At 40.8% G+C, this 25,405-nt stretch overlaps 1 protein-coding gene across 1 annotated transcript in view; it reads left to right on the forward strand.

The window, feature by feature from the left end:
* The window catches only part of KIF3C (kinesin family member 3C), a 61,073-nt gene that overhangs the window by 21,833 nt on the left and 13,835 nt on the right, over positions 1-25,405 (forward strand). The window contains exons 2-5 of the mRNA XM_020983925.2: positions 11,854-11,955; positions 14,142-14,264; positions 15,575-15,693; positions 16,325-16,441. Of these exons, the coding sequence (XP_020839584.1) occupies positions 11,854-11,955; positions 14,142-14,264; positions 15,575-15,693; positions 16,325-16,441 (461 nt within the window). The remainder of the gene's footprint in view (positions 1-11,853; positions 11,956-14,141; positions 14,265-15,574; positions 15,694-16,324; positions 16,442-25,405) is intronic.

Consider the following 25,405-nt stretch of genomic DNA (forward strand, 5'->3'; position numbering starts at 1 on the left):
AGGGGATAGTGCTAGGTAGTGAACTGCTAAGTGAACTACTCCTGGTCGGAAAGGTAATATGAATGAGAAGTAGAGCTTGAATTCCCTGATTCCTATCCACTTTATCCACGATGCCATACTGTTCATATACGTTTTTCTCTCTTCCTTTTCTATCCACTTTATCCACTATGGCATACTGCTCATATATGTTTTTTATCTCTTCACTTCTCTCCCTTCTCTTCTGTTTTTTCTCTTCTCTCTTCTTGAATCTCCTTTTTTCTCTCCCTAATTCCCTTTCACCACCCCATTTTTTTTACTCTCTCTCCTTTCTCTCTCTTTCCACCCCCTTTCCTTCACTCTCTCTCCTTTTCTCCTTTCTTTACTCTCCCATTCTGTCCTTCTTCCCTTCCTCCCTCCATGCCTCTTTCCTCTCTCTTTCTAAATCTGTGTTATTTGTACAGAGTTAAATTCATTCTGGTGGAGATATGGCCGGCTTTCAATTCAGCACTGTTGATAAATGTGTTGATTTTTGCCAAATACCTTGGTTACTGGCATAGTTGATTAGGCAAACTAATTAGAATGCTAATCCCCCATAGCTAGAGCTGCAAGGTGTGAATCAATCTCAGATTCTGTAAGAATCCTAAATTTAGGGTTTTCATCTGTATCTACCAGAGTTTCTAATTCTGAAGGTTTGAAACCAATGTTTAGAGTAGCAGATGGGCATGTTAAGAATATTAATGATTTGTCCAAAGATGCCATCATCCCCAAAGTAATCCTAGCTACTCTGGCACTTTTTTTTTTTTTGCTTCAGGGGAAGTTGTTGGTGTCATGACTCTGGGCTCTGGCTAACCTGGGAAATTATTTCAGTGACTGCATAATTATTTGAGAAGCAGAAGGTCAAGAGTGGGGGGTAGTTTCCACCAGTTTTCTTACAGCTTCCCCAGGAGTGACCTCAGCACTGAGCTCTTACCTATTATTTATTTCTTCCCCACTTGAGGGACAGATGTAGAGTACCCCCAAACTTCACCATCTCTTTCTGTGCATACCCAGCAGCTCCCTGCAAGCTTTTTAATCATGCTGGAGTCCTTTAGAACCCTGTCATATCCATAGCCTCCTCCCACCTGTCCTCTTTTGCCAGTAGACAATGGGAGCATTGACTTAAAGAAATGAAGGCAGTGGATATCTTTTTCCAAGAAACTAAGCACTTAAGATTTCCAGCTCTCTCTCTCTGAACAATACTCTCCTCTAACTCCCACTCCTAACTCCCAAGCTGGAGGCATGGTCAGAACAGATGGCCTGTTGACCACCATCTTCCCTTTCTCCTGTGTATGCCATGGTTTAAGGATATAAACCTTTGAAGAGGAGAAGGAGGTCAAGTCATTTGCACATAATTAGTTATTAACGATGTGAAATAGTTTTGTGCAAGGGCAGGAAGATGTAAGAAATGTTATAATGGGTTAGTTTCATCTTCCCCCCAGCCCAATGTTCTGTCTGGTGGGGGCACAAAGGTTTAATCTGTGGAAGGGATGTTACCCTGGCCAAAGAATTAGTTGCTGAGTGACCACCCTCCTGGTAATGAGTGTCTTTGTGCTTAGCTAGGCTGATCCCCAGTTAGCAGTCCCAGAATATCTCCAGGATTACACTCATGATATTGTCTTAGAAGATTAGGTATTACCCTGTCCCTTTGACTCAGCATCCCAAACTTCCCTTACTAGCTTCAGGGTGAATTTCTTTAAATATTTATTTACTGAATGCGTTTCTATTATGACTGAACTCAGTGCTACCTCTTAGACTAACAAATCCCAGAAATTTGCTACCTGCCAAATAAAGTAGCATGTCCTTTTGTTTGTCCTGCAGTTCCTTCTTTAAAACTTCAAGGGGAGTCAGAAGGTGGTGTAGTAGATAGAGCACTAGGCCTGGAGTCAGACCAGAAAGACCAGAGTTTGAATTTGACCTTAGACACTTGCTAGCAGTGTGACCCTGGGCAAGTCGCTTAGGGGCAGCTAGGTGGCACAGTGGATAGACTACTGGCCCTGCAGTCAGGAGGACCTGATGTGGCCTCAGACACATGATACTCACTAGCTGTGTGACCCTGGGCAAGTCACTTAACCCCATTGCCTAGCCCAAAAAAACCCCAAAACCTTCAGGGGGACTTCCCCAATTTTCATGTTCAAAGATTTGATGAGAATGCCCATTTTTACCTTGCCCATGCCATGCATGATTCTATAGACTACAGTCCCTTTTAGTTTCCACACTGATGGAATCACAAATGTCCCTGACATGGTGATCCCCTTTTGGACCTTTCTTTCTAGACCAAAGAGGTCTACCATTTAAGGTCAGTCACCTGTGCTGCCACCTTGATCATTTTAGTTGCTCTTTCCATTTTGTATGTTTTAGTAATAACAGCTGACATTTATAGGGCATATTTAAGTTTATAAAGTACTTTACACATATGTGGTAGTCAAATGTGATAATATATGCACTTTGTAAAACTTAAAGCTCTATAGAAGTATATGAACTATTATTATCTCATTTAAACCTCACAACAAGTCTGTGAACTGTTATCTGCATTTTACATATGAGAAAACCGTTTCTCGCAGAGATTAGATGATTTGCCCACTGTTACAGAACTAGTAAATAGCAGAGGATTTTATATTTGATACTAGAGCTAAGGAGCCAATGGAGTTTATCAAGGAGGGAGATGACATGGGCAAAGCTATGCTTTAGGAAAACCATTTTGGTGACTTTGTGGAAAATGCATTGCAGTGAATAAAGACTTGAGGCAGGGAAGTGAATAGGAGGCTGTTGCAGTAGTCCAGGTCAGAGGTGATGAGGGCCATGTGAGTGGAGAGAAGGTGACATAGCAGAGAGATGTTGTGGAGATATAGAGAAAAAGATTGGACATGTGGGATGACTGAAAATAAGGAATCAAGGATGGCACCAAACTTGTGATCTTGGGTAATGAGGATAGTGGTGATCTCAATAGTAAAGAGAAATTCAAAAGAGGAGTAGGTTTGGGGGGAAAGATAATTAGTTCTGTTTCACACATGTTGACTTTGAGATGCTTAACCAGACATCCAGTATGAAATGGCCAATAGGCAGTTGGAGCTTAGGAGTGAGACTAGGGTAAAATATGTAGATCTGAGAATCATTTGCGTAGAGATGGCAATTGAACACATGGGAACTGATGAGATCACCAAGTGAGAGAGTGTAGGAAGCCTATGCTGATATCTAGCCTAAATTAGATTGATTCTTTGTAATTTCTATTTGTTGTTCCTGGTGCTTCCCTCTGAGGTCAAACAGAACTAATCTCATGTTTCAACATGACAGCCCTTCATATTCTTGAATGTGACTATTATGACTCTCCTGAGTTTTATCTTCTCCAGGCTAAGTTACCAATGGTTACTAGAACTGATACTCCACATGTGTTCTGATCAAGACCAAGGCTAAAGGGGCTATCACTTCCTTATTCCTGGAAGCCATGCCTCTTAATTAAGTCCAAGCCCACATTCCTTTACTTAGCTGCCACATCACATTGTTGGCTCATGCTGAACTCATGTTCCGCTAAACCTCCCTAGATATTTTTATTTTATTTTATTTTTATAGTTTTTTTGTTTTCAGTTCCAAATTCTCTCCCTCTCTCCACCCCACCCCCAACATTGAGGAGGAAATCGATATGATCCCATTATACATATAAAGTCATGTAAAACATATTTTCACATTACCCATATTGCAAAAGAAGGGAGGAAGAAAGGAAAGAAAAGAAAGAAAGAAAGGAAGGAAGGAAGGAAGGAAGGAAGGAAGGAAGGAAGGAAGGAAGGAAGAAAGAAGGAAAGAAAGAAAGAAAGAAAGAAAGAAAGAAAGAAAGAAAGAAAGAAAGAAAGAAAGAAAGAAAGAAAGAAAGAAAGAAAGAAAAGAAGGAAACAAACAAACAAACAAACAAAGAAAAAGAAAAAAATATGCTTTGATCTACACTCAGAGTTTATCAGTTTTCTCTCTGGATGTGGATATCATTTTTTCATCATGAATCCTTTGGAATTGTTGTGGATCATTGTATTGATAGCTAAGAGTAGATAAGTCTTTCACAATTGATCATTGTTACAGAATTGCTGTTACTGTGTATGGCTTCTTTCACTTTGTATCAGCTCATGTAAGTCATCCTAAGTTTTTCTGAAGCCGTCCCCTTCATCATTTCTCACGGCAAAATAGTATTCCATCACAATCATATACCACAACTTGTTCAGCCATTCCCCAATTGATGAGTATTCCCTCTGTTTCCAGTTCTTTGCCACCACAAAAACAGCTGCTAATCAATATTTTTGTACGTATGGGTCTTTTTCCTTTTCCTTTGATCTCTTTGAGATACCCAAATCTTTTTTTTAGACCAACTGCTACTATCTAGCCATGACACCCGCATTCTATACCTGCAAAGTTGATTTTCTAAATCCAAACATAGAACTTTGTTTATTGCTACTGAATTTCATCTTGTTAAATTCAGCCCAGTGTTTTAGCCTGTCAAGATCTCTTTGGATCCTGACTATGTATTATTTAATCCCTCCTAGCTTCGGGTCATCTGCATTTGTGTTATTTCATTTGATCCTCACAACTCTGTAAGGTAGGTGTTAGCTTGCAATTCCTAGACAGTAAATAACTTAAAAGCCCATCATTTTACATATAGTTTAACTTACTGTCTTCTGAATACTTTACCTAAAACTGATCAAGATTGCAGCTCATCTGTCACATTTTGTCCATCCATAGAGTCTTGTGAAATCCTTCATTTTAGTCTCTGGAAAGGATTAGTATCATTTTTGAATGTGAACATTTCCCTGTGTTCTCTTTCCCAGATAATTTATAAAAATTTTAAGACCAGTTCTCCTGCCTATCCTTGGATGTCCTTAACATTTATTATCCACAGAGAAATATACTTCCTAATCCAAAACGAAAGGTCCCCTCACTCCTAACCCAACCATGTTACATTTAAAAATTTTTAAATAACCTTTGGTGTAGAGTTTTGCCAGAGGCTTTTTAGAAATCTAAATGAGTTATTTCTATTGGTTATCCCACACATTTATTTACCCTTTTAAAAGAAATTTATCAGATAAAATTAATCAGGCCCAATTCCCCCTTGTTGAAAAAATATTGCTTCTTTCCCAGTGGATTTAAAAAACAAAACAAAACTGACTTTTTTTGGCATAGGAAACTCCTGATGAGCAAATTCCCTTTACCAATGTAGCTTGGCAACTACTCTGTGACTTATAGCCTCACCAAGTTGCCCAAGATGAGCAAATGAGATGTTAAGTGACTTGCCCAGGGTCACACAGCCAGTATGTATCAGAAGCAGGACTTGAATACAGGTCATTCTGATTCTGGATACAGCTTTCCATCCCCTATCGATGGTGTTAAACTTAAATAGAAAGAAAGGGAAAGGGATTGTTGCAGGATGCACATTGACTTAGAAAACCACAAATTAATATTATTAATATTGTATTATATTTTTACTTATTTTGTTAAATATTTCCCAAATATATTTTAATCTAGTCTCAAGTTTGACACCTCTGTATTCCATCACACTGTTTCTCTTGGCATAACCCAGGCCTGCACAACCTGCGGCCAGTTGGCTTATGGCCTGGGGTGGCACATCAAAGGATTTCAGGGACCGTAAAAAGTGTAAAGAATGTTTTCTTCTGCATTTTTCCCAGGCTGCCAGAAACCCTTAGGCAGGCCACAAGCAGCTTGCAGGCCATTCGGGTCACAGGTTTTGCAGGCCTGGCATAATCAATGGGTTTTATTTGTTTACACGTTTAGTGATCCTATCCTTTATTTTTTATTCTCCATTCTCCACTGTTCTCTTATTTTCCTGCCAGAATATCAACTCTGGTTGACACCTTTATTCTTTTTTACTAAATCCTTTCAAAAGCTTTTAGCTCAATAATTCACTTGATTGTTTGTAGAATTTATTTTTCATTGGAATGGTTAAGTTTAACTTGGAGTTTGATGTATAGGTTATTGGGTTTTTTCCCCCTGGAGATCTGTGGATTATTTCCATTCATGCTATATATTCTATATTCAGAAGTTCTGGGAAGTTTTCTTATATTATTTCCTGTATTGTGGTGTTCAATTTTTAAAAATTGTTATACCTGTGATCCTTAGGCTTTTCTTTATTCATCCTATCTTGAAGATCAATGACTTTTGCTTATAGAGAGATGATGTGCTCTTTTAACATTATTGTCCTTTTCCTCTCTTCTTCCAGATTATCTTTTACTTCAATATATTCGTATTGTTCTCTCTTTGGCTCCTGTGGAGAAACTCACCACTGTGAATTCAGGTTTTCTATTCTGCTAATTATTTCTGCTCTTCAGATACTAAATTCTTATATTTGTTCTTTCTAACATCTTCTCTCAAGAATTTCAATTCTCCTTTGAACATTTCTGGAGAATCCTGTTGTGATCCCATACTCTCTTGGGATTTCACAGGTTGCTGTTTTCATTGAATATTGATTCAGTTTCCTTTATCTTACAATGTTTATTTAGAGATGCTTATAATCTTTTAGATCCCTTAATACTAATCCTCTTCTCTAATTTAAATATTCTTTCTATTGACTTATTTGCTTGTTCTCTAGATTCTTAATTAAATTTTCTTCATCTTAAAATTTGTGGTGATTTTAGCCTTTTTCTCCTATATTCTTCTGTCACTGTCTGACTCCTCTTTCCTTATGACTAGGAATAGGAGGAGCTAGGCAAGCCTTCTACAATGCTGGGGAATTTAGTTGGTCCCTGACCCAAGTAGCTTCTGATGATACAGTCCTGGCCCTAGCTGGATTCCAATCCCCTTTCCTTTAGGGCTGTTATAGCTACTCACCTTGGCTTCCTGTTTCACTTCAATTCTGTCCTCTAACTCTCTAGCTGGGCTAACCTAACATCTGTCATTTTTTACAGAGTTGGGGGGCGGGGTGATAGGATGGGCAGTCTGGGTAGAGTTTCCAGAGTCTTGGGGGTCTCTAACCTAGGGACTACTCAAGTTAGAAAGAAACCCATTTCTCTCTTCTCATACTGCTCTCCCTCCTCCCTATGTGGCGGAGCACAGTTGATGTCTGCTACTTGTTATAATGGATGGTAGGGGAAAGTCAGGGAGGAGGTGCATCCTGGCAGAATCTCTTCAACAGGAAGAAGATCTCGGAGTGGGTGCCAAAGCACAGACTCGTAGGTTAGTTTATGTCTCCTGCCAGTGTATACCGGTAGGGGAGGGGTGCTGAGTGAATTCGGATTAATGTTCTCTACTACTAATTCTGAGGCAGTTACCTTACTGGGCTTTTTACTTTTCTTCTCCTGTGTATTCAGCTATAATTGCTGTGCCTATGTCACATAATGCCTCTTTGAGGATTTTTTGGTTTCATTTATTTATTTTTTTGAGAATTATTAGGACTGGAGAACATGTCTAGCCATCCATTTTGCTGGTTGTGCGACCTGGCTCCTCTGCTCAGTAAATTTCACTCAACGATGACAACAGCAATAATAGCTAGCATTTATATGATGCCTACTATGTACCAGGCACTGTGCTAAGTGCTTTTACAGATATTACCTCATCTGATCCTCCCAACAACCTTGGGATGTGGGTGCTATTCTTATCCCCATTTGACAGTTGAGGAAACTGAAACAAAGAAAAAAAAAGTTAAGTGACTTGTTCAAGGTTACATAGGCAGTAAGTTTCTAAGACTGGATTTGAACTCAGGTCTTCCTGACTCCCAGCTCAACATTCTATCTACTGCATCACTAGCTTCATCATTCTACTTTTTATAAGGTGGGGAGAGATGCTGAAAAATAAAGCAGTTATACAACTTAAAGGAGCACAATGTCTTTTTACATTTTTAAAAATTAAACATTTATTTTCTTCCTCTCCCATTAATCCACATTGAACAAAAAGAAGAAAAGAAAAAGAAAACCTCTGTAACAAGTCTGCATAGTCAAGCAAATCTCTGCATTAGCTATGTCTAAAAATTATATCTTATTCTGTATCTTGAGTCTATCACATTTGTCAGGAGGTAGATAGCATATTTCATCTTCATTCATCTGGAATTATTGTATATTAATTGCATTTATCAGATTTCTCAAGTCTTTCAAAACACTTATATCATATTGCTAATGTATAAATTGTTCTCCTAGGTCTGCTTGCTATACTCTGTATCAGTTCATATGAATCTTCCCAGTTTTCTCTAAAACTATTCATTTTTTCATTTCTTTGGTATAATAATATTCCATTATATTCATATACCATAATTTGTTTAGCCCAATAGGTGGGCAATCTCTCGGTTTTCAGCTTTTTGCTACTACAGAAAGAATGAACACAATATCTTAAATTGGATATTTTAACTTATATCCTATACCCTACACCCTCATCCAAGGTATCGGTCATATGTGCCAGGCACTGTGCCATACAAAGAATGAAGCAATCCCTACTCATGATGAGATCACATTCTAATGGGAAAGACAAGTACATATAAAAACACATGCAGCATAGGCATAAAGTTAATAAATAAATGTGTGTGTGTGTGTGTGTGTGTGTGTACATGTATATGTATGATACAAGTTAAATACAAGGTATTCTGGGAGGGAGGTCACTAGTAGTTGGTGAGATCAGTCAGGGTTCATTCAGAAGGTGATGCTTGAGTTGCTTCTCTTAGGTAAAAGTTAGCAATGGAGTGTGTTCTTGGCATGCAGGATGATTGGTGGTAAAGTATGGAGATAGGCAATAGAGTGTAGTGAGTGAGGAACAGATCAAAGGCCAATTTGGGGGGGATACTATGCACTGAGGCTGGGGCCATATTGCACAGGCTTTAAAAGTGAAATAGGGATGTTATAAGAAATGATGAACAGGCAGACTTCAGAAAAACCTGGAAAGACTTGTATGGTTTGGTGCTGAGTAAAGTGAGCAGAACCAAGAGAATGTTGTACACAGCAACAGCCACATTGTGCGATGACTAATATTGATAGACTTAACCCTTCCCAGCAATACAAGGATCTAAGACTCTCCAAAGGCCTTGTGATGGAAAATGCTATCCACATCCATAGAAAGAACTATGGAGTTTGAATGCAGATCGAAGCATACTATTTGCTGGGTTTTTTTTTTCTGTTGTGTTTTGTTTCCTCTTTCTGGTAGTTCCTCCTATTGGTTCTAATTCTTACTTACAATATCACTAATGTGAAAATGTGTTCAATAGGAATGTATATGTATAGCCTATATCAGATTGTGTGCCATTTTGGGGAGGGAGGTGGAGAGGGAGGGGGAGAAAAATTTAAAACTCAAAAGCTTATGGAAGTGATTGTTGATAAATCAGAATAAATTCATTAAAAAAGTGAAATAGGGGAGTTTATATTTCATTTCAGAAGCAATTGGAGTTGGTTGAATAGGAGAATCACATGGCCAGATCTTCATTTAAGGAAAATTAAATAGGCAACAGTGTGTAGGATGGGTTGGGGTGGTGAGAAGCATGAGGCTGGGGGACCAGTTGAAATTGTGTTAATAATCTAAGCAAGTGATGAGGGCCTGAACTAAGGCTATGTGAATGGAAAGAAGGGGTCAGATATAAGAGATATTGTGAAGGTAGAAGCAACAAGATTTAGCAACTGATTAGATAAGTGGGGTGAGAGTGAGAAAGTGCGGAATCAAGAACAATGCTGTGATTATGAACTGAGGCAATGAAAGGATGCTCATGCCTTCAACAACAATAGGAATATTTAGAAGAGGAGAGGGTCTGGGGAAAAGATAACAAATTCAGTTTTATATATGTGGAGTTTAAGATGTCTCTAGTATATCCTATTTGAAATGGGGGCGATATTGGGGCTAGATGTGTAGATGTTGGTGTCACCTGAACAGAGGTGAGAGTTAAAACCATGGGTACTGATGTGGTTGCTGAGAGAGAGAGAGAGAGAGAGAGAGAGAGAGAGAGAGAGAGAGACAGAGACAGAGACAGAGAGAGAATGAATGAATGAATTGAGTAGAGGGCCAATATCAGAACCTTGGAAACATCCACAGTTAAGGAGTGTGATATGGATAATGAGCAAGCAAAGGAGACTGACAAGGAGTGTTCATACTGCTAGGAATCAAATCAGGAGAAGGAGGATTGTGAAAACCCAGAGAAAAGAGGGTGTCTAGGAGGACAAAGTGGTCAGGAGTACCAAACATAGCAGAGAGGTTGAGAAAGATTAGTATTAAGAAAAGACCATCAGATTTAGCCATTAAGAGATCATTGCTAACTATGAAGAGTATAGTTTCAGTTGAGTGATTAGATCAAAGGCCAGAAGGAGGGTTGAGCTATGAATAAGAGGAGAGGAAAGTGGAGATGGCAATTATAACTTTTTTAATAGTATTTTATTTTTTCCTATTACATGTAAAAACAAATTTTGGCATTCATTTTTTATAAAATTTTGAGTTCCAAATTTCCTCCCTTCCTCCCTTCCTAAGACAAGAAGCAATTTGCTATAGGTTATCAATCATGTAAGACATATTTCCATATTGTTGTTTGTCCTTCATTCTCTAAGAGGATGATGACATCAGGAAGGTGATGTGACTTGCAAGTGAATTGGATTTAAGTGAGGGAGGACTGTGCAAAGTCACCAGCCTCACTCTGTCCTCCAGAGCCATCTGTGTCCAGTGACCAGAGACAGATCAGGATGACTGGACACGGCCCCGGATGCAGTGGGAGGCCTCAGCCTTTCTAACCTAACATTTTTCCCAGGTCTTAGTTCATGAGTTCAAATGCAACCTCAGATACATACTAGTTGTGTGACCCTGGGCAAGTCACGTAAACCCTGTTTGCCTTAGTTTCCTCACCTGTAAAGTGAGTTGGAGAAGGAAATCCAAACCACTCCAGTGTCTTTGCCAAGAAAACCTCAGAAGGGGTCACCATGAGTCGGACAGGACCAACATGACCGAACAACACAGAGTGTTGTTAGAAAGTGGGACAATCAGGAGAGGCCTCCTGCTCGGGGTGGCACTTGAGCTCATCACTGGTCTTTGGTCCTATTACTTCCTTTCTCTGTGTCTCAGTGTTCTCATCTGGACTAGATGAATTAAGTCCTCTTCTAACTCTGAATCTATGACCTGTGATCACATGACCGTAGAGTCTTTGCCCTTCACCTCAGCTCTTCTCTCTCCTCCCACATTATACACTGGAAGATAAACACTCTTCATTCTTTCCTAAGCCAAGAAGTCCCTTTCTGCCACTTCCAATCATTAAGCAAACTAGTTAGGAGCTGGATAATGATAATAATAGCTGCATTTATAGAGTGCTCTAAGGCTTGCAAAGTGCACTGCATTCATCAGCTCCTTTGAGCCAGATAGGAAGCCAAGAGGCCCCAGTGCTGGTCTCCTAATCGAGATTGTTATTTTCCCTAACTCCAGCCGGGACCATCAGCTTCAGAACAGAACGCTGTTGACAGCACTCCCCCTTTTCCTTCTTCTTATTCTACCTCCATCATCTGCCCTCTATGGTAGAGGTGCACTGGCCAGGCACCCTACTTTTGCTGTACAATGGGAGGTACACAGACCAGGTGCCCTGCCCTCCCCCAAGGGTCTCCTCTCAGCCTTACTTGGGGAACAAGGAGAACCTTTGTGAGAAGCAGAAGAGTCTAGGAAGAGATGAGGGAGGAGACAGATGTTGGATCCCACTGAGGAGCCAGAGGCACAAGGCCTAGGATGGGATTTGGTATAAGTGTTGCAGGGGCCATGCAGTAGAGGAAACAAGAAACCATCAGCTTATTGCCAAGGTCTTTTGGATTCTTACCCACTTCCTTCTCTCTCTCTCTCTCTCTCTCTCTCTCTCTCTCTCTCTCTCTCTCTCTCTCTCTCTCTCTCTCTCTCTCTCTTCCTCCCTCCTAGGCAATGGAGAGCAAGCTGTTGATTGGAGGCCGAAATATCATGGATCATACCAATGAGCAACAAAAAATGTTGGAGCTTAAAAGGCAGGAGATTGCTGAGCAGGTAAGGATGCTATCCTTCTGGGCCAATTGGCTGTGGCCAAAAGGTTTGGAGTGAGAGAACCTGGGTTTAAGTGATCAGACAGCTAGCTAGGTGGTGTAGTGGATAGAGCGCTGGTAGGGGAGATGTGAATTCAAATTCAGCCACAAACACTTCCTAGCTGTGTGACACTTGGGCAAGTCACTTAACATTTGTCTCCATAACTGTAAAATGGGGTCTTGAGTTGTTGTGAGGATCAAATGAGATAATACTTGTAAAGAGCTTACCACAGTGCCTGGCATATAGCAGGCGCTTAATAAATACTTGTTGCCTTCCTTCCTTCAAATCTCACTTCTGTTTCCTGTGCTACCTTAGTTCCTCATCTGTAAAATGAGGAAATTGGATTAGACAGCCTCTAAGGCCCTTTCCAACTCTAAATCTAAGATCCCAGGACATTAAATCAGGCTTCCCTGTGGAGAGTAAAATTATCTCTAAGGAAACCCTGCGAGCACCTAGAACCCCACCCCCTTTGCTCTCTCCCTTGGCAGGAGGGAATGAAGGTGAGGAGAGCATAAGAAATGTCATGCAGTCAGCCTGAGTCCTTCCAGTCCAACAGTCTGTCTCTGACAGCAGTGGATGGTGGGAAGGCAGGGTAATTGCTTTCCATGACATCAGCTTTGGAAGGTCAAGAACAATCCAGACTAGATTACCCATCCCTAAATCATAAAAGTTGAAATATATTTAGGTAGGAGAGATGACACTGAGATCATGCCTGTAATTTACCCCGGCTTTTCTCCATTCCTGCAGATCCATGTGGAGGCTGGGACTGGGATCTCAGCAGAGAGATGTGAAAAAGGGCTCAGTAACTGTGATAACAAACGACCTTGTCCCAGTAGGGGAAGCTGAGGAGGGGAAAGGTCACATTTGGGGTTAGGATGAATGGGAACATCAGGTCTATGAGGAAATCACAGAGGATACGAAGTAGCTGGGAGACAGATACTGTCTCTTGAGCTCAGGACCCTGCTCTTTTTCTTTCTGATAGCTATATATATTTTTTATAATTAGGCAGTTAGGGTTAAGTGACTTGCCCAAGGTCACACAGCTAGTGTCAAGTGCTTAGTCTGAGGCTGGATTTGAACTCAGGTCCTCCTGACTTCAGGGCTGGTGCTCTTTCCACTGCACCACCTAGCTGTCCCCTCCTTTTTTTCTTTCATTCATGCATTCTTTTAACAAGAATTTATTAAACACCTACTGTATTCTAGGTGGGAGGCAAAGTGACATAGTAGATACAGAGCTGGCCCCTAAATCAGAAAACCTTAAGTTCACATCCCACTTCTGACACATCCCAGCTGTCACTTCACCACCAAGTACCCCAGGAAACTCACCAAGACTATATATACGTTGCAGAGCAGGTACAGATCTTCACTGGTAAAGGTAGTTTTCTTATTAGAAGTGTCCCAGACCAATGAAATCACAGTTCCAACTTATTTTTAAAATGCACTTAGGGATACGGGAATGAAAGCATAATAGTCATTGTCCTCAAGGAGCTTGGAGGAGTAGGAAGAACAAGATGTGCATACAATTAAGTATAATGTAATGTCAGTAGGGAAGGACATCAGAAGGAGGGGGAATCAGAAGAGGCATCCTCTACGAGGAGACATGTGAACTGATTGTTGCTTATGAGGCCCTATGTCAGTCAATCCACCAGAAAACATCTATGCAGTGAAATAATAGCCACTCTCAAGGAGTTGATTTCCTATGAATCAGGAAATCTAGCTGGCTCCTGTGGTAGGAGCAATAGCTGAGCCTCTCCTCCCCTGCAAGTTTTCCAGAAAAGGTACTGAGCCCATCTTTACATCTTTGGTGGATTCAGACTGTTAACATCACTTTCTGGTCGCCCGAGTACAAAACATTCGTGGGAGTCTTCTGATGCTTGGCTGCCATACACGTCAGAGGAAAGGGAGCTCCCTCAGCTGAATTAACTTGAGATGTCCTCAAAGCCCATCCTTATTGAACATCCTTTTCTTGCTAAGTAAATCTCCTTTTGTTAACTGTGGATTGACATGTGAGCATCTCTTTTTGTTCCATTATCTAATCTATGCCACCAGGGGACCGGCTTGAGTCAAGCCCAGAACAACTCCTTAGATACCCACCCTCCTCCTCTTCATATACTTATTGTGCTAAATATCCTCTTCACTGTTTTGTCCTAGAAACGCAAAGAGCGTGAAATGCAACAGGAGATGTTGTTGAGGGATGAAGAGACCATGGAACTCCGGGGAACCTATACCTCTCTGCAACAGGAGGTTGAAGTCAAAACAAAAAAACTCAAGAAGGTGAGTCCCAAGGGTTGGTAAGGGGACTAGGGAAGCTTTGTGGTGCAGTAGGTAAGAGTGCTAGGCCTGCTGTGTGACCCTGGGCAAGTCACTTAACCTTGTTTGCCTCAATTTCCTTATCTGTAAAATGAACTAGAGAAGGAAATTGCAAACCTTCTCCAATATCTTTGCCAAGAAAACTCCAAATAGGGTCACAAAGAGTCCCACACTTAACTGAAAACAACTGAACAACAGCAAAGAGATTCTGAGAGGTAGAAGAAAGGAGAGAGTGCCTGGGACACTGGGCATGAGAGACAGCCTATACCAGGGGCCCTGTGACTGAATCCAAATCCAAATCCTCTAGGAATTTCTGTGAAGTTTGGATTCAGTCAAAGGGCAGTATTTGAGGACGTAGAGGGCCACAAGTTCCCCCCTCTGGCCTACACAAAGGTAGTTTGGCTGTCTAAAGGCCTCCCCTCCGCAGTTTTGTGTGAGTACATATATGTGGGTTTTTTTTCTCCTCTACACTTCTAATTAAGCTATTGGGGTCCAGGAGAGTGAAGTTTACCAGTCTATATAAGTAGGTGTTGTTCCCCTGAGCCAGCCAAGAGATGGGGAAGCTTTTTCATTCCTAATCTCAAAGTCTTGTCATTGTTCAATAGTGTCTGACCCTTTGTGACCCTGTGACCATAGCATGCCAATACTGTCCAAGTCTTAGATAAAGATAAATTCTCTTCTTTACTGTGTCATTCCCAAGTAATTACTTGGGTGTTGTCAGACTACACCTAGAGGGAGGGAGGGAAAGAGAAGTAACAGACCCAGGGTGGGTCTGGGGGTGGGGTGGGTTCCAGAAACTGGAAAAGGGAGAACAAGAGACTCTCTTCAATGATGGGAAGTTCACTCACATCAGCAAGACAGCAGGTGCTCTAACAGAGCTTGTGAGTGGGTGCAGAGCTTCTGTTAGGGCCTGGCCAGGATGTGAGGCTAGAGTCCAGCCATTGGGCAGATGAGCCTCCCAGAAGTTCCCAGGGTCCTGAACAAAGGTCTTCCACTGTGGTAGTTAACCATGCACACCCTTTCCTTAGCATCTGGACATCTTCTCTGAATGCTCTCCATTCTGTTGCTGATGAGAAAGGGGGAAACATGGTTAAAATACCTACTCACTAGGTGACACAGTAGGTAGAGCACCGGCCCTGAAGTCAGGAGGACCTGAGTTCAAATCCAGTCTCACACCAAATACTGGACACTTACTAACTGTGTGACCTTGGACAAGTCACTTAACCCCAATTGCCTAAAAACAAAACAAAATACAAAGTCTATCTCTTGTCTAGCTCTACGCTAAGCTGCAGGCAGTGAAGGCAGAAATCCAAGACCAGCACGATGAGTACATCCGTGTGCGGCAAGACCTGGAGGAAGCACAGAATGAACAGACCCGGGAACTCAAGCTCAAGTGAGAGGCATCTCTCCCCTTCCTACCTTGTCATTTCTGCCCACTTAGAAACTCTCTAGCCCCTCTCTCACTCCCTGTTCCTTTGCATTGAGGCTTTTTGTTACCGGGCTCCCTTGCCAGGATTTCCCCATTGCAGCACTGACCATTCCCGCATGTAGCACTGGATTGAGAGAACTCATGAAATTAAGCAGGGGCTCTTCTGATCACCTCTGCTACACTTAAGTCTCATCTTCCCTAAGACTAAGGCTGGAGAGTCAGGGCTTGGCATGGCATGGAGTAGAATGGTGTGTTCCCTAAGGACAGAATAGAGGTCAGATAGGCCTAAAGCTGAAAAGTCAGGAGACTTTGAGGATTTCTTCCTCCTAGTTACCAAAAACCCTACTATGCATTAGCCCACACTAGGTGCTTTCCAGTTTCAACTGCTAGACCTTGTTGTTTGGTTCTAGAGATGTTGAATTCAGCTGTTTTGTCTGGTTTTTACCAATGCCTACTTTCCTTCTGTTTTCCTCCACTAACCTCCCCATTTTGGCTTTTGGTATATGCCTATTATATATTCTCCAATCCATCCTTTATCACCTATACCATGCTCACTTTTTCTCTTGTCCCTCCTGCCTCCCATTCCCATTCCCAGATACCTGATCATTGAAAACTTCATCCCTCCCGAGGAGAAGAATAAGATCATGAATCGTCTTTACCTGGACTGTGAGGAGGAGCAATGGAAGTTCCAACCCCTGGTGCCAGCTGGAGTGTAAGTATACACTTACACAGGGAGCAGAGGTGGGGCTCTGGAGGCTCATCTACTAGGCAGGGTCAATCAAGAGGTCCGTGCTTATGATGGAAGACTGAAAGAAGAGATAGAGCTGTCTGTGGCCCGAATGCTGAGTAGAAGGTTGATTTTTTTCAAGTTCTGATATAGAGAATCTCTAGGAGGAGAGTAGATATCTAAAAGGAAAGAATTGGTGGGCAGTATGATATAGTAGATAGGGCTCTGGAAGACTTGGGTTCAAATCCTGTCTTGGACACTCAGTAGCTTTGTGAAGTTGAGTGAGTCACTTAACTCCCTGGGCCTCCCTTTCCTCAAATGGAAAATGAAGGGGTCTGATAGCCTCTAAGTTGTTTTTTTTTTTTCTTCTGGCTCTTATATCTATGATCCTATGAGTTCCAGAAAGATGAGATGGCTTAGAAAACCAGAAGTACTATTGGGGAAGGAGGGTGTCCTGTGAGTAGGTGAAAATACCAGCACTTCTGGTAGGTCCTTTCTTTGGTACAGCTTAGAGGAGAGATTTGACCATATCTCTCTCTTCATCCTTTAGGTATAGACTCTGTATTCCTGTGAGTTGAGTGTAGCACTCCCTCTGCTGGTACTTATGTAGAATACACCTCCCTATTTGTGCTAGACGGACCACACCCAGTCCTGTTATAATGCCAAGGAATTGCTAATTCACTTTCAAAATTCTGCTTAAAGAGGTCCAAAGGCCATAGCTCTGCCTCTATCCCAGAAAGAACCAGATCTAAGGGCAGGCAATGTAGGCGGTCACATAGAGTGGAACATGCAGAGGACATAATGAAGGACACATTTTAAAAAAATTATTTTGCTATCTTTTGTTTTTATATTGCCTTCATTTTTCAACATATCCTCCACCCAGAAAGCAAGCCCTCATGATAAAGAATAAAAAAGAGATTTTTAAAAAATCTGTTCAGCAAAAAATATTTTCCCCAAAAACCATATCAATTGAGTGTTCCACACCCAGTTTCTTACCTCCCTCTGGGGACGCTTTTAAATATTACTTAAGATCGTATGGTTATACCTGGAAGAAACATCAGAGGCCTTCTAGTCCAATGCCTTCATTTTATAGATGAGGAAATTGACGTCCAAAGATGACCAGCAACTTGCCCAAAGTCACACAGGTATGTCTGGGATTGGAATCCAGGTCTCTGAACACCAAATCCCATGTTTTTTTCTCTCTAGACCATGCTTTTTTGTGATGTTAGTTCTTCAGTATTTCAAGCATCCCTGTTTTCATTGGTGTATGTCTTCCATTGACACATCTCAGTCCCTTTCTGCCTTAGTTTTTTTTTTACAAACTCACATATTTTTAATGCCAGAAAATGCCATTGGCAGCAGCATGTAGGATGAGTCTATGGTGTGAATTCACACATGGTATGGTTAAAAATCAAAGCCTCCAATGGGCTCCAAGGGATGGCGTGTTGAGGAAAATCTTCACAGCTCACCCAAGGTACACAAATGCTTTGTCATCACTTTGCTAGGGAGGTACAACCACCAATGAGGTGCTCAGGAAATGAAACTGAATTGAGTCAGAGAACGTGGGTTTGACTCCCAGCTTAGCTGTATGACTTTGGGCAAATCATTTAACCTGGTCCTCTGTGGCTCATATGTTTGGGGCGGGGGGAGGGTGTAAAAAAAAAGGAGAGCTTTATATCTTCGATGATCTCCAGATCTGACATCAGAATCCCTGCAACTGGAATAGGAAGAGAGTGAGAGACATTGTCGCCTTCTCATGTAAAACTCAGGGAGTTCCTTTTTCCATCATTTAGGTTAAGAATAGTCACACCCTTCATTTACGTAATCTGAGATGGTGACCCTGACCTTGATCAGAGTTAAAGAGGTTGCCGCAAAGAGTCTTCATTTGTTTTTGTAAATTCAGTTTCCAAGGCAGTTAATTCCCTGAAATTTAGGTCTGCTGCCACCAGGTGGTGGTAGGATGCCTTGCTCATATGAGCTACAGTAGGTGGGGTGTTTTTCTTGAGATGCATATGGTAGTTCAGAATCAGCAATAAAAAGTTGAGGAGATCCTAGACGTCATCTGGTTCCCAGACTTATAACCAGCTTTATTAATGACAAGATTATTCATTTTAAAAAAGCTAGACTGAAAAACTAAACTCATCTTAAAACAGGTAGGACTTTTAGAACAGTTTTTGGAAAAAGGAAAGATTCGCTAGGATATAATTGGGAATCTTTACATATAATCTCTTAAATGTTACCATTCCTAGTACTTTTTCTCTTTTATTCATAGGATCATAGGTTTAGAGTGGGAAAGTACCTCAGAAAGCATCTACTCCAACTTTCTTATTGTATGATTCATGAAAGTAAAGCCCATAACCCGAGTTTGGGGGGCAGCTAGGTGGTGTAGTGGATAGAGCACCGGCCCTGGATTCGGGAGAACCTGAGTTCAAATCTGGCCTCAGACACATAACACTTACTAGCTGTGTGACCCTGGGCAAGTCACTTAACCACCATTGCCCCCCCCCCAAAAAAAAAGGAAGAAAAGAAAAAAGAAAGTGAGGCCCAGAGATGTTAAGTTACTTGCTCAGGTGGGATTCAAACCCAGGGCTTCCAATTCCAAATTCAGCACTTCTTCCTCTGCACCATACTGCTGCCTGCCTTTTGTTCTTACCTTGAATAAGATAACGTATCTGGAAAACTTTGCAAACCTCAAAGCACTGTATAAATGAATTATTATCATTATTATTGCTATTTTTGTTGTCCCTAACTTTAAAAAGATATTTAATGGCAATGGAAAGAGTCCTGGAAGAGGTGTCAGGAGACTTGGGTCTCCTTGGTTCTACCACTAACAAAGGTCACACAGACTTGGAGACAATGATTTCATTTCTCTGGACCTCAGTTTGCTCAACTGAAAAATGAGGCAGTTGAACTAGATGACCTACAAAGTTACTTCCAGTTGTGGCATTCTGTGATTCTACTTAACTTTCCGAACGTCCCTCAAAGAAACGTGCTAGTCAACTCCAGCTTTGTTTGGGTCCAATAGCTTGGAGAATCTCCGAGTTGGAAGGAAACTCTAAGATCGTTTCGTCTAGCCCATACCTGAATTGGAATCTCCTTTATGACTTCTCTAACAAATGGTTATCCAGGACATCTGGGGAATAGGAAGGGGAAGCACCTCCTAAGGTGCCCCTTCCATTTATGAATAATTGTAATTATATCAGACTGCCTGTCTGTAACTTCCAAGATAGAACCACTCCTGGTTCTGACTGTCATCTGGGGTCAACAGAATAAATCTGATCCCTCTTTCCTGTGTTTTCACATACCTGAAGATATCTAGTATATTCTCCCTAAGTTGTCTCTTCTCCAGGCTAAACATTCCCATTTTCTTCAACTAATTCTCATACCATAAGGTCCTCTTGCCATTGTGGTCACCTTCCTCTGCACATGCTCCTCTAGCTTATCAACTTTCTTCCTAAAAGGTGGTACCAAAGGTACAAAATTCCACATGGGGTCTGACTAGGACAGAGTAGGGTAGGAATATCACTTCCTGAGACCTTGCCTCTTGAATTCAAGTATAGGGCTTTACATTTATGCCTACTAAATTTATTCAATACCCATTTTCTTATATGCATACCATGATATATAATAGGTGCTGAGAATACAAAGATAAAAACGAAGTAGTTCTTGCCCTCAAGAAGCTTATAGTCTAGTATACAGACACACATGTATATATGTGTGTATATATATATATATATATATATAATATGCACATATGTGTGTGTATAAAATATGTAGATATAGATAAGCAAATGCTAAGTGTATACAAAAATAATACAAAGCAATTTCAAGGAGAGACTATTAGTGACTAGCAGGAGCCAGGAAAGGCTTGATATAGGAGATAGCACCAGAGCTAGGTCTTGAAGAAGCTTAGGGATTCCAGAAGATCAGCATTAAGAGGGATTGTGTTCCAGGCATGGGAGCACAGGGATGGGAAACTGAATATAATGTATATAGTATTTTACTTTTTCCAATTACATGCACAGATAATTCTCAATATTCTTTTTTTAATAAGATTTTGGGCTCCAAATTTTTCTCTCTCCTTCCCTCCCTCCTCAAGATGGCAAGCAATCTGATATGTTATATTTGTCCAATCATGTAAAACACATTTCCACCTTAGTCATGTTGTGCAAGAAGAAACAGAACAAAAGGAAAAAACCATGAAAAAAAATAAAGTGAAAATAGTATGCTTTGATCTGCATTCAGACTCCATTGTTCTTTCTCTGGATGTGGATAGCATTTTCTATCATGAGTCTTTTAGAGTTGTCTTAGATCAGGAAATTGAATATCATGTATAGGGAACAGCTAGGAGGCTAGTTTAACTAGAATAGAGAGTGTGTTAAAGGGAAAAATATGTAGTAGGATTCGAAAGGTGAGTTGGAAGGAGCTAGATAGTGGACAAATTTCATGGAAGACTATGGATGATGGATTTTATCCTAGATGTAATAGAGAGTCAATGAAGATTTTTGATCAGGGGAGTGAAGTGGTCAGATCTGTGTTTTTGAAATATCAATTTGTGGAGGAAAAACTAGAGAAAGGACAAACAGGAAGCAGGAAATCTGGTCCAGCTGCAGTAGTCCAGTCAAGAAGGAAGAAAGGCTTGACCTAGAGCAGAGGCTATGTGAATGGAGAGAAGAGGACGGATGCAAGAGATGATTCAGAGATAGATTCTAAATTTGGCAACTGATTAGATATGGATGTAGAAGAAGGAGGAGGAGGAGCAGGAGGAGGAGGAAGGTATTATTTGAAGGTTAGGAACTTGGTTGACTGGAAGCATGATGGTACCATTAACATAAAGAGGGAAGTTTGGAGGAGAATTGGATATGAGGAAAAATTTAATGGATTCACTTTTGTGTGTGTTGAGTGTAAGATGTTTATGGGACATCCAAGTGGAGATGCCCAGCAGACAGTTGGTAATGCAGGACTAAAGTTCAGGAAAAAATATTAGAACTGCATGTAGATTTGGGAGTCATTTGCAAGGAGATGATAATTAAATCCCATGGGAACTAATGAGATCACCAAGGAAGAGAAGAAGACTCAAGATGGAGACTTGGGTGATGCCCACGTTTTATGGGCAAGAAAAGGACGAGATTGGAGGCCCTTGATAAATGCTTGTTTATTGATAGATTGATCAGCAAAGAAGACAGAGAAGAATCAGTCAAATATTCAGGAGGAGAAGCAAGAGAGAGAAGCACCACAGAAGCCAAAGGAGAGAACATTCAAAGGGATGCAGTGGTTGACAGTGTCAGGAGAGAGTTAGGGGCTGTTGGTATAGAATTTTCCATACAAATTCAGGCACCAAATTAGTTGGTTTTGCACAATTGTTCTTTCTTGCCTAGCCTTTAATAGGTTTTGCCATAGACGAACTGAGACCTGGGAAAGACCTTAGCTTAAAAAGGCCAAGGTCTCCCACTGCATCCTGGACCATTGCCAGTTGTCCTGATTTATGTCTTTCTACTAGATCCCAATGACTCTGGAGGAGAGAGTAATGACTCTGCACAGCTCTGCCTCACTTAAATCAATTCACTTGCAAGTCAAGACTTCACCCTCCTGATGTCATTGGTTCTTTCTGAGAGCGAAGGATGAACAACAACAATCTTTGTTACAAGGGAGGACTCGATGCTGATGTGAATATGGAGAGTGGAAGGAGGGGACAAATCCAGAAATGATCACGATGTAAAAACAAAACCTTGGATTGTTGGAAGGAACTTAATGGAGGGGGAGAAAAGGGCTGCGGAGAGGTCAGATAGAATGAGGACTGAGGAAAGGTCACTGGAGTTGGCAGTTAAGAGCCTGCCTGTTACCTTGGAGAAAGCAGTTTCAGCAAAGGCTGAGCTCAGAAGGCAGATTGCTAAGGGTTGAGAAATGAGTGGAGGTAAGGAACTGTAAGCTGGGAGAAAGGGAAAACACCCTTTCTAGGAGTTTGGCTGTGAAAAAGAGAAGAGCTATAGGACAATAGATTAGACACAACCAGTCCTTCTTGCCTGTTAAGACCTTTGGGGACGCTGACTGTCTCTCATGTGTAAGATGCTATCTTCCACAGCCTGCTTCGAAAAGTTAATTTGTCAGAGATTTCAACTGTGCTTAAGTAGTATCACCTTTTCTCCAGATGTGCAACATATTCCTGCTGGGAGCCAGAAACCCCTAGGCATCTCCCTGACCAATCGTTAGAGGCCTCTGTACCTTACATTACCTCTTTTGTTTGTTTGGGGTTTTTCCATATCTTAAAGAAGCCACTCCTGAGCTTCCAGCATCCAACTTAAATTAGAGGCTATGCTAACATTTACTCTCCAATTCATGTTACATTTCTTGCCTTCAGTTTCCTTCTCTTTATAATAAAAGAGTTAGGCTATATTTTCTGTAAGGCCCCTTCCAACTTGACATTATTGTGAATTACATGCCACGTTAAGGAGGAAAGTATTAGTCTTTCCTGCTATTTTTTTTTCATTACTTAAGTAATTCACATTTACAACATTTACAAACATTTACTGTTTTACTGATCTCTCTTAGCAAACCCCACCCCCACTCCCACCCCCAGCAAGGGCTTGGCCCCAGAAAAATTCTGTCCTCCAACAAGCTATTTTACTAATTTTGGAATCTGTCCCCTTCAATAACCTTGCATTATATTTGGTGTGTCCTTAGGCATACCTGGTTTAGTGTGGTTACAGATTAATGTGTAACAATATGTCTATGAACAGAAACTATGCAAGATAAAAGCGTTGGGGTAAAAGATATCAAAATAAATAGGATGAATCAATAGGGGAAATACTTCTCTTTATTACATTTGGCTTTAAGGCAATTAAAAAAGTATTTATTAAGTACCTACTGTATGCAAGGCATTGGGGATAGAAAGACTAAAATGAAATAGTCCCTGCTGTTAATGAGTTTAAATTTTACTGAAGGAATACAACATGTACTCAAATAATTAAACGCTCAGTCAATAAGCATTTATTAACTGTCTGTCACATGCCAGACACCATGCTAGGCACAGAGACTAAAATTAAACAGTTTTGGCTTTGAAGGACATTACATTACACATGCTTTTCTTGGGGAAAGGGGGCAGGGCATGTGATTTCATTGGTATAAGGAGTTCTAAAGAAAAGCTACCTCTGCAAAGACAGATTTGTCACGTATAGTCTTGAAATTTTTCCTGGTCCCTGAGAGTGAAGTGATTTGCCCAGGATCACATAGACAATATGTGTCAGAGAAGGGGTGGGGAATCTGAGGCCTCGAGGCCACATGTAGCCCTCTAGGTCCTCAAGTGCCATCCTTTGAGTGAATCCAAGCAAAGTTTGTGTCAGAGGCAGGCCTTGAACCCAGCTCTTGGGGCCTACAAGGGCTGCTCTCTATTCCTTACACTACACTATCTCTCTGTATATGATAAATACAAGGTAATTTGATAAGGAAAGCATAAGCAAATTCAAGAAGGAAAGAATGGTAAGAAATAGGGGACTCAGGAAGGGCCCAATATGGGAGGTGGCAAATTTTGTTTGTCAAAACAAGGTGTCAAAAACCTATGGAGAAAAAAAAATTCACCTTAAAAATGGGAATATTGAGAAACAGTTGACTTTAACAAGGCTTACTAATAAATCCAAGCAAAATAATTATATAGTGGGAAAAGCTGTGAACTAGGAGTCAGAAGGCTTGATTTCTAACTAGTTGTATGATTGTGGAAAATTCATGTTACGTTTCTTGCCCTCAGTCTCCTTCTTTATAAAATAAAAGAGTTAGGCTACATTTTCTGCAAGGCCCCTTCCAACTTGACCTTATTGTGAATTACATGCCATATTAAGGAGGAAAGTATTAGTCTTTCCTAATATTTTTTTCATTACTTAAGTAATTGACAAGTATTTAATAAATAGCAAGGGCCCTTTTGGCTTCTAAAATACATCAGGTATCTATGATTCCATCCATGTTGGTTGTTCTTCAATTCCCATGCAGATTACAATTATCCCCTGTAGCAGTAGAAGTTTTAATCACTTGTTAGTTAATGAGTTGCTGTCCTCAAAAAAAAATCAACTCCCAGTGATGGCCACATACTGACTTAGAAAACACATTTGTGTATTTATTTTTTATGAATATATCAACATATTAAAATCAGATGGGAACTCCATTTTAATCTGGTTTGGGCCACACCCTGATGATGAGTCTTTCTGAACTTGGGCTGGTGGTGAGATGTCAGACTCTTGGTCTGGCCCTGTTATAACCTGCTACAGTTTGTTCTTTGCTGATGTAATTTTGGGTAATAATCTATAGCTGACACGTATATATAGCAAAGGGCTTTACATAGAATCAGAGATCTAAAAGTGGAAGGGACCCCCTAAGACTACCTAGTCTGCCTTTCATTTTACAGCTAAGGAAATTGAGGCCCGAAGAAAGTATGTGACTTCCCCAAGGTCACAAAGGTAGTCATTTTCAGAGGCTAAATCTTAACCCAGGGCTTTTGACTCCAGAGCTGGTGCTTTTTTGGGTACAGTACATAAATTATCCCTTTTGCTCCTGATGACATCCGTATTAGATAGTTGCTTTTATTATCCCCATTTTACAGATGAAGAAACTGACACTCAGAGAGAATGGAAGTTAGAAAAAGTTACCTGAGGTAGAAGTTGACAACTAGTAAGTACAAGAGAAAAGATCTGAAACCCAGATCTTCCTCATTCCTAGTCTAGCAGTCTAACCACTAAAAAATTTTTCTGTCCACAGAAGGGCTTCAAGCTGCAGAATTATTACATGTTGTTAGTGCAAATGTTGGAGATTTCAGTTTGTATTGGGCCACTGTATTATGCCAACAAGAACAGTGCAGATCATTTAAAGGTGAAAAAAAAAAGATAGCATTTGGAAATATGTGCCCTCTTGTTTAAATAGGGTTTTCTCAGTTAGGAAATGGTTTCATATTCACTTGGTTCTCAA

This window comes from Phascolarctos cinereus, unplaced genomic scaffold, assembly GCF_003287225.1.
Source record: "Phascolarctos cinereus isolate Bilbo 61053 unplaced genomic scaffold, phaCin_HiC Scaffold_2;HRSCAF=192, whole genome shotgun sequence".
Lineage (NCBI taxonomy): Eukaryota > Metazoa > Chordata > Mammalia > Diprotodontia > Phascolarctidae > Phascolarctos > Phascolarctos cinereus.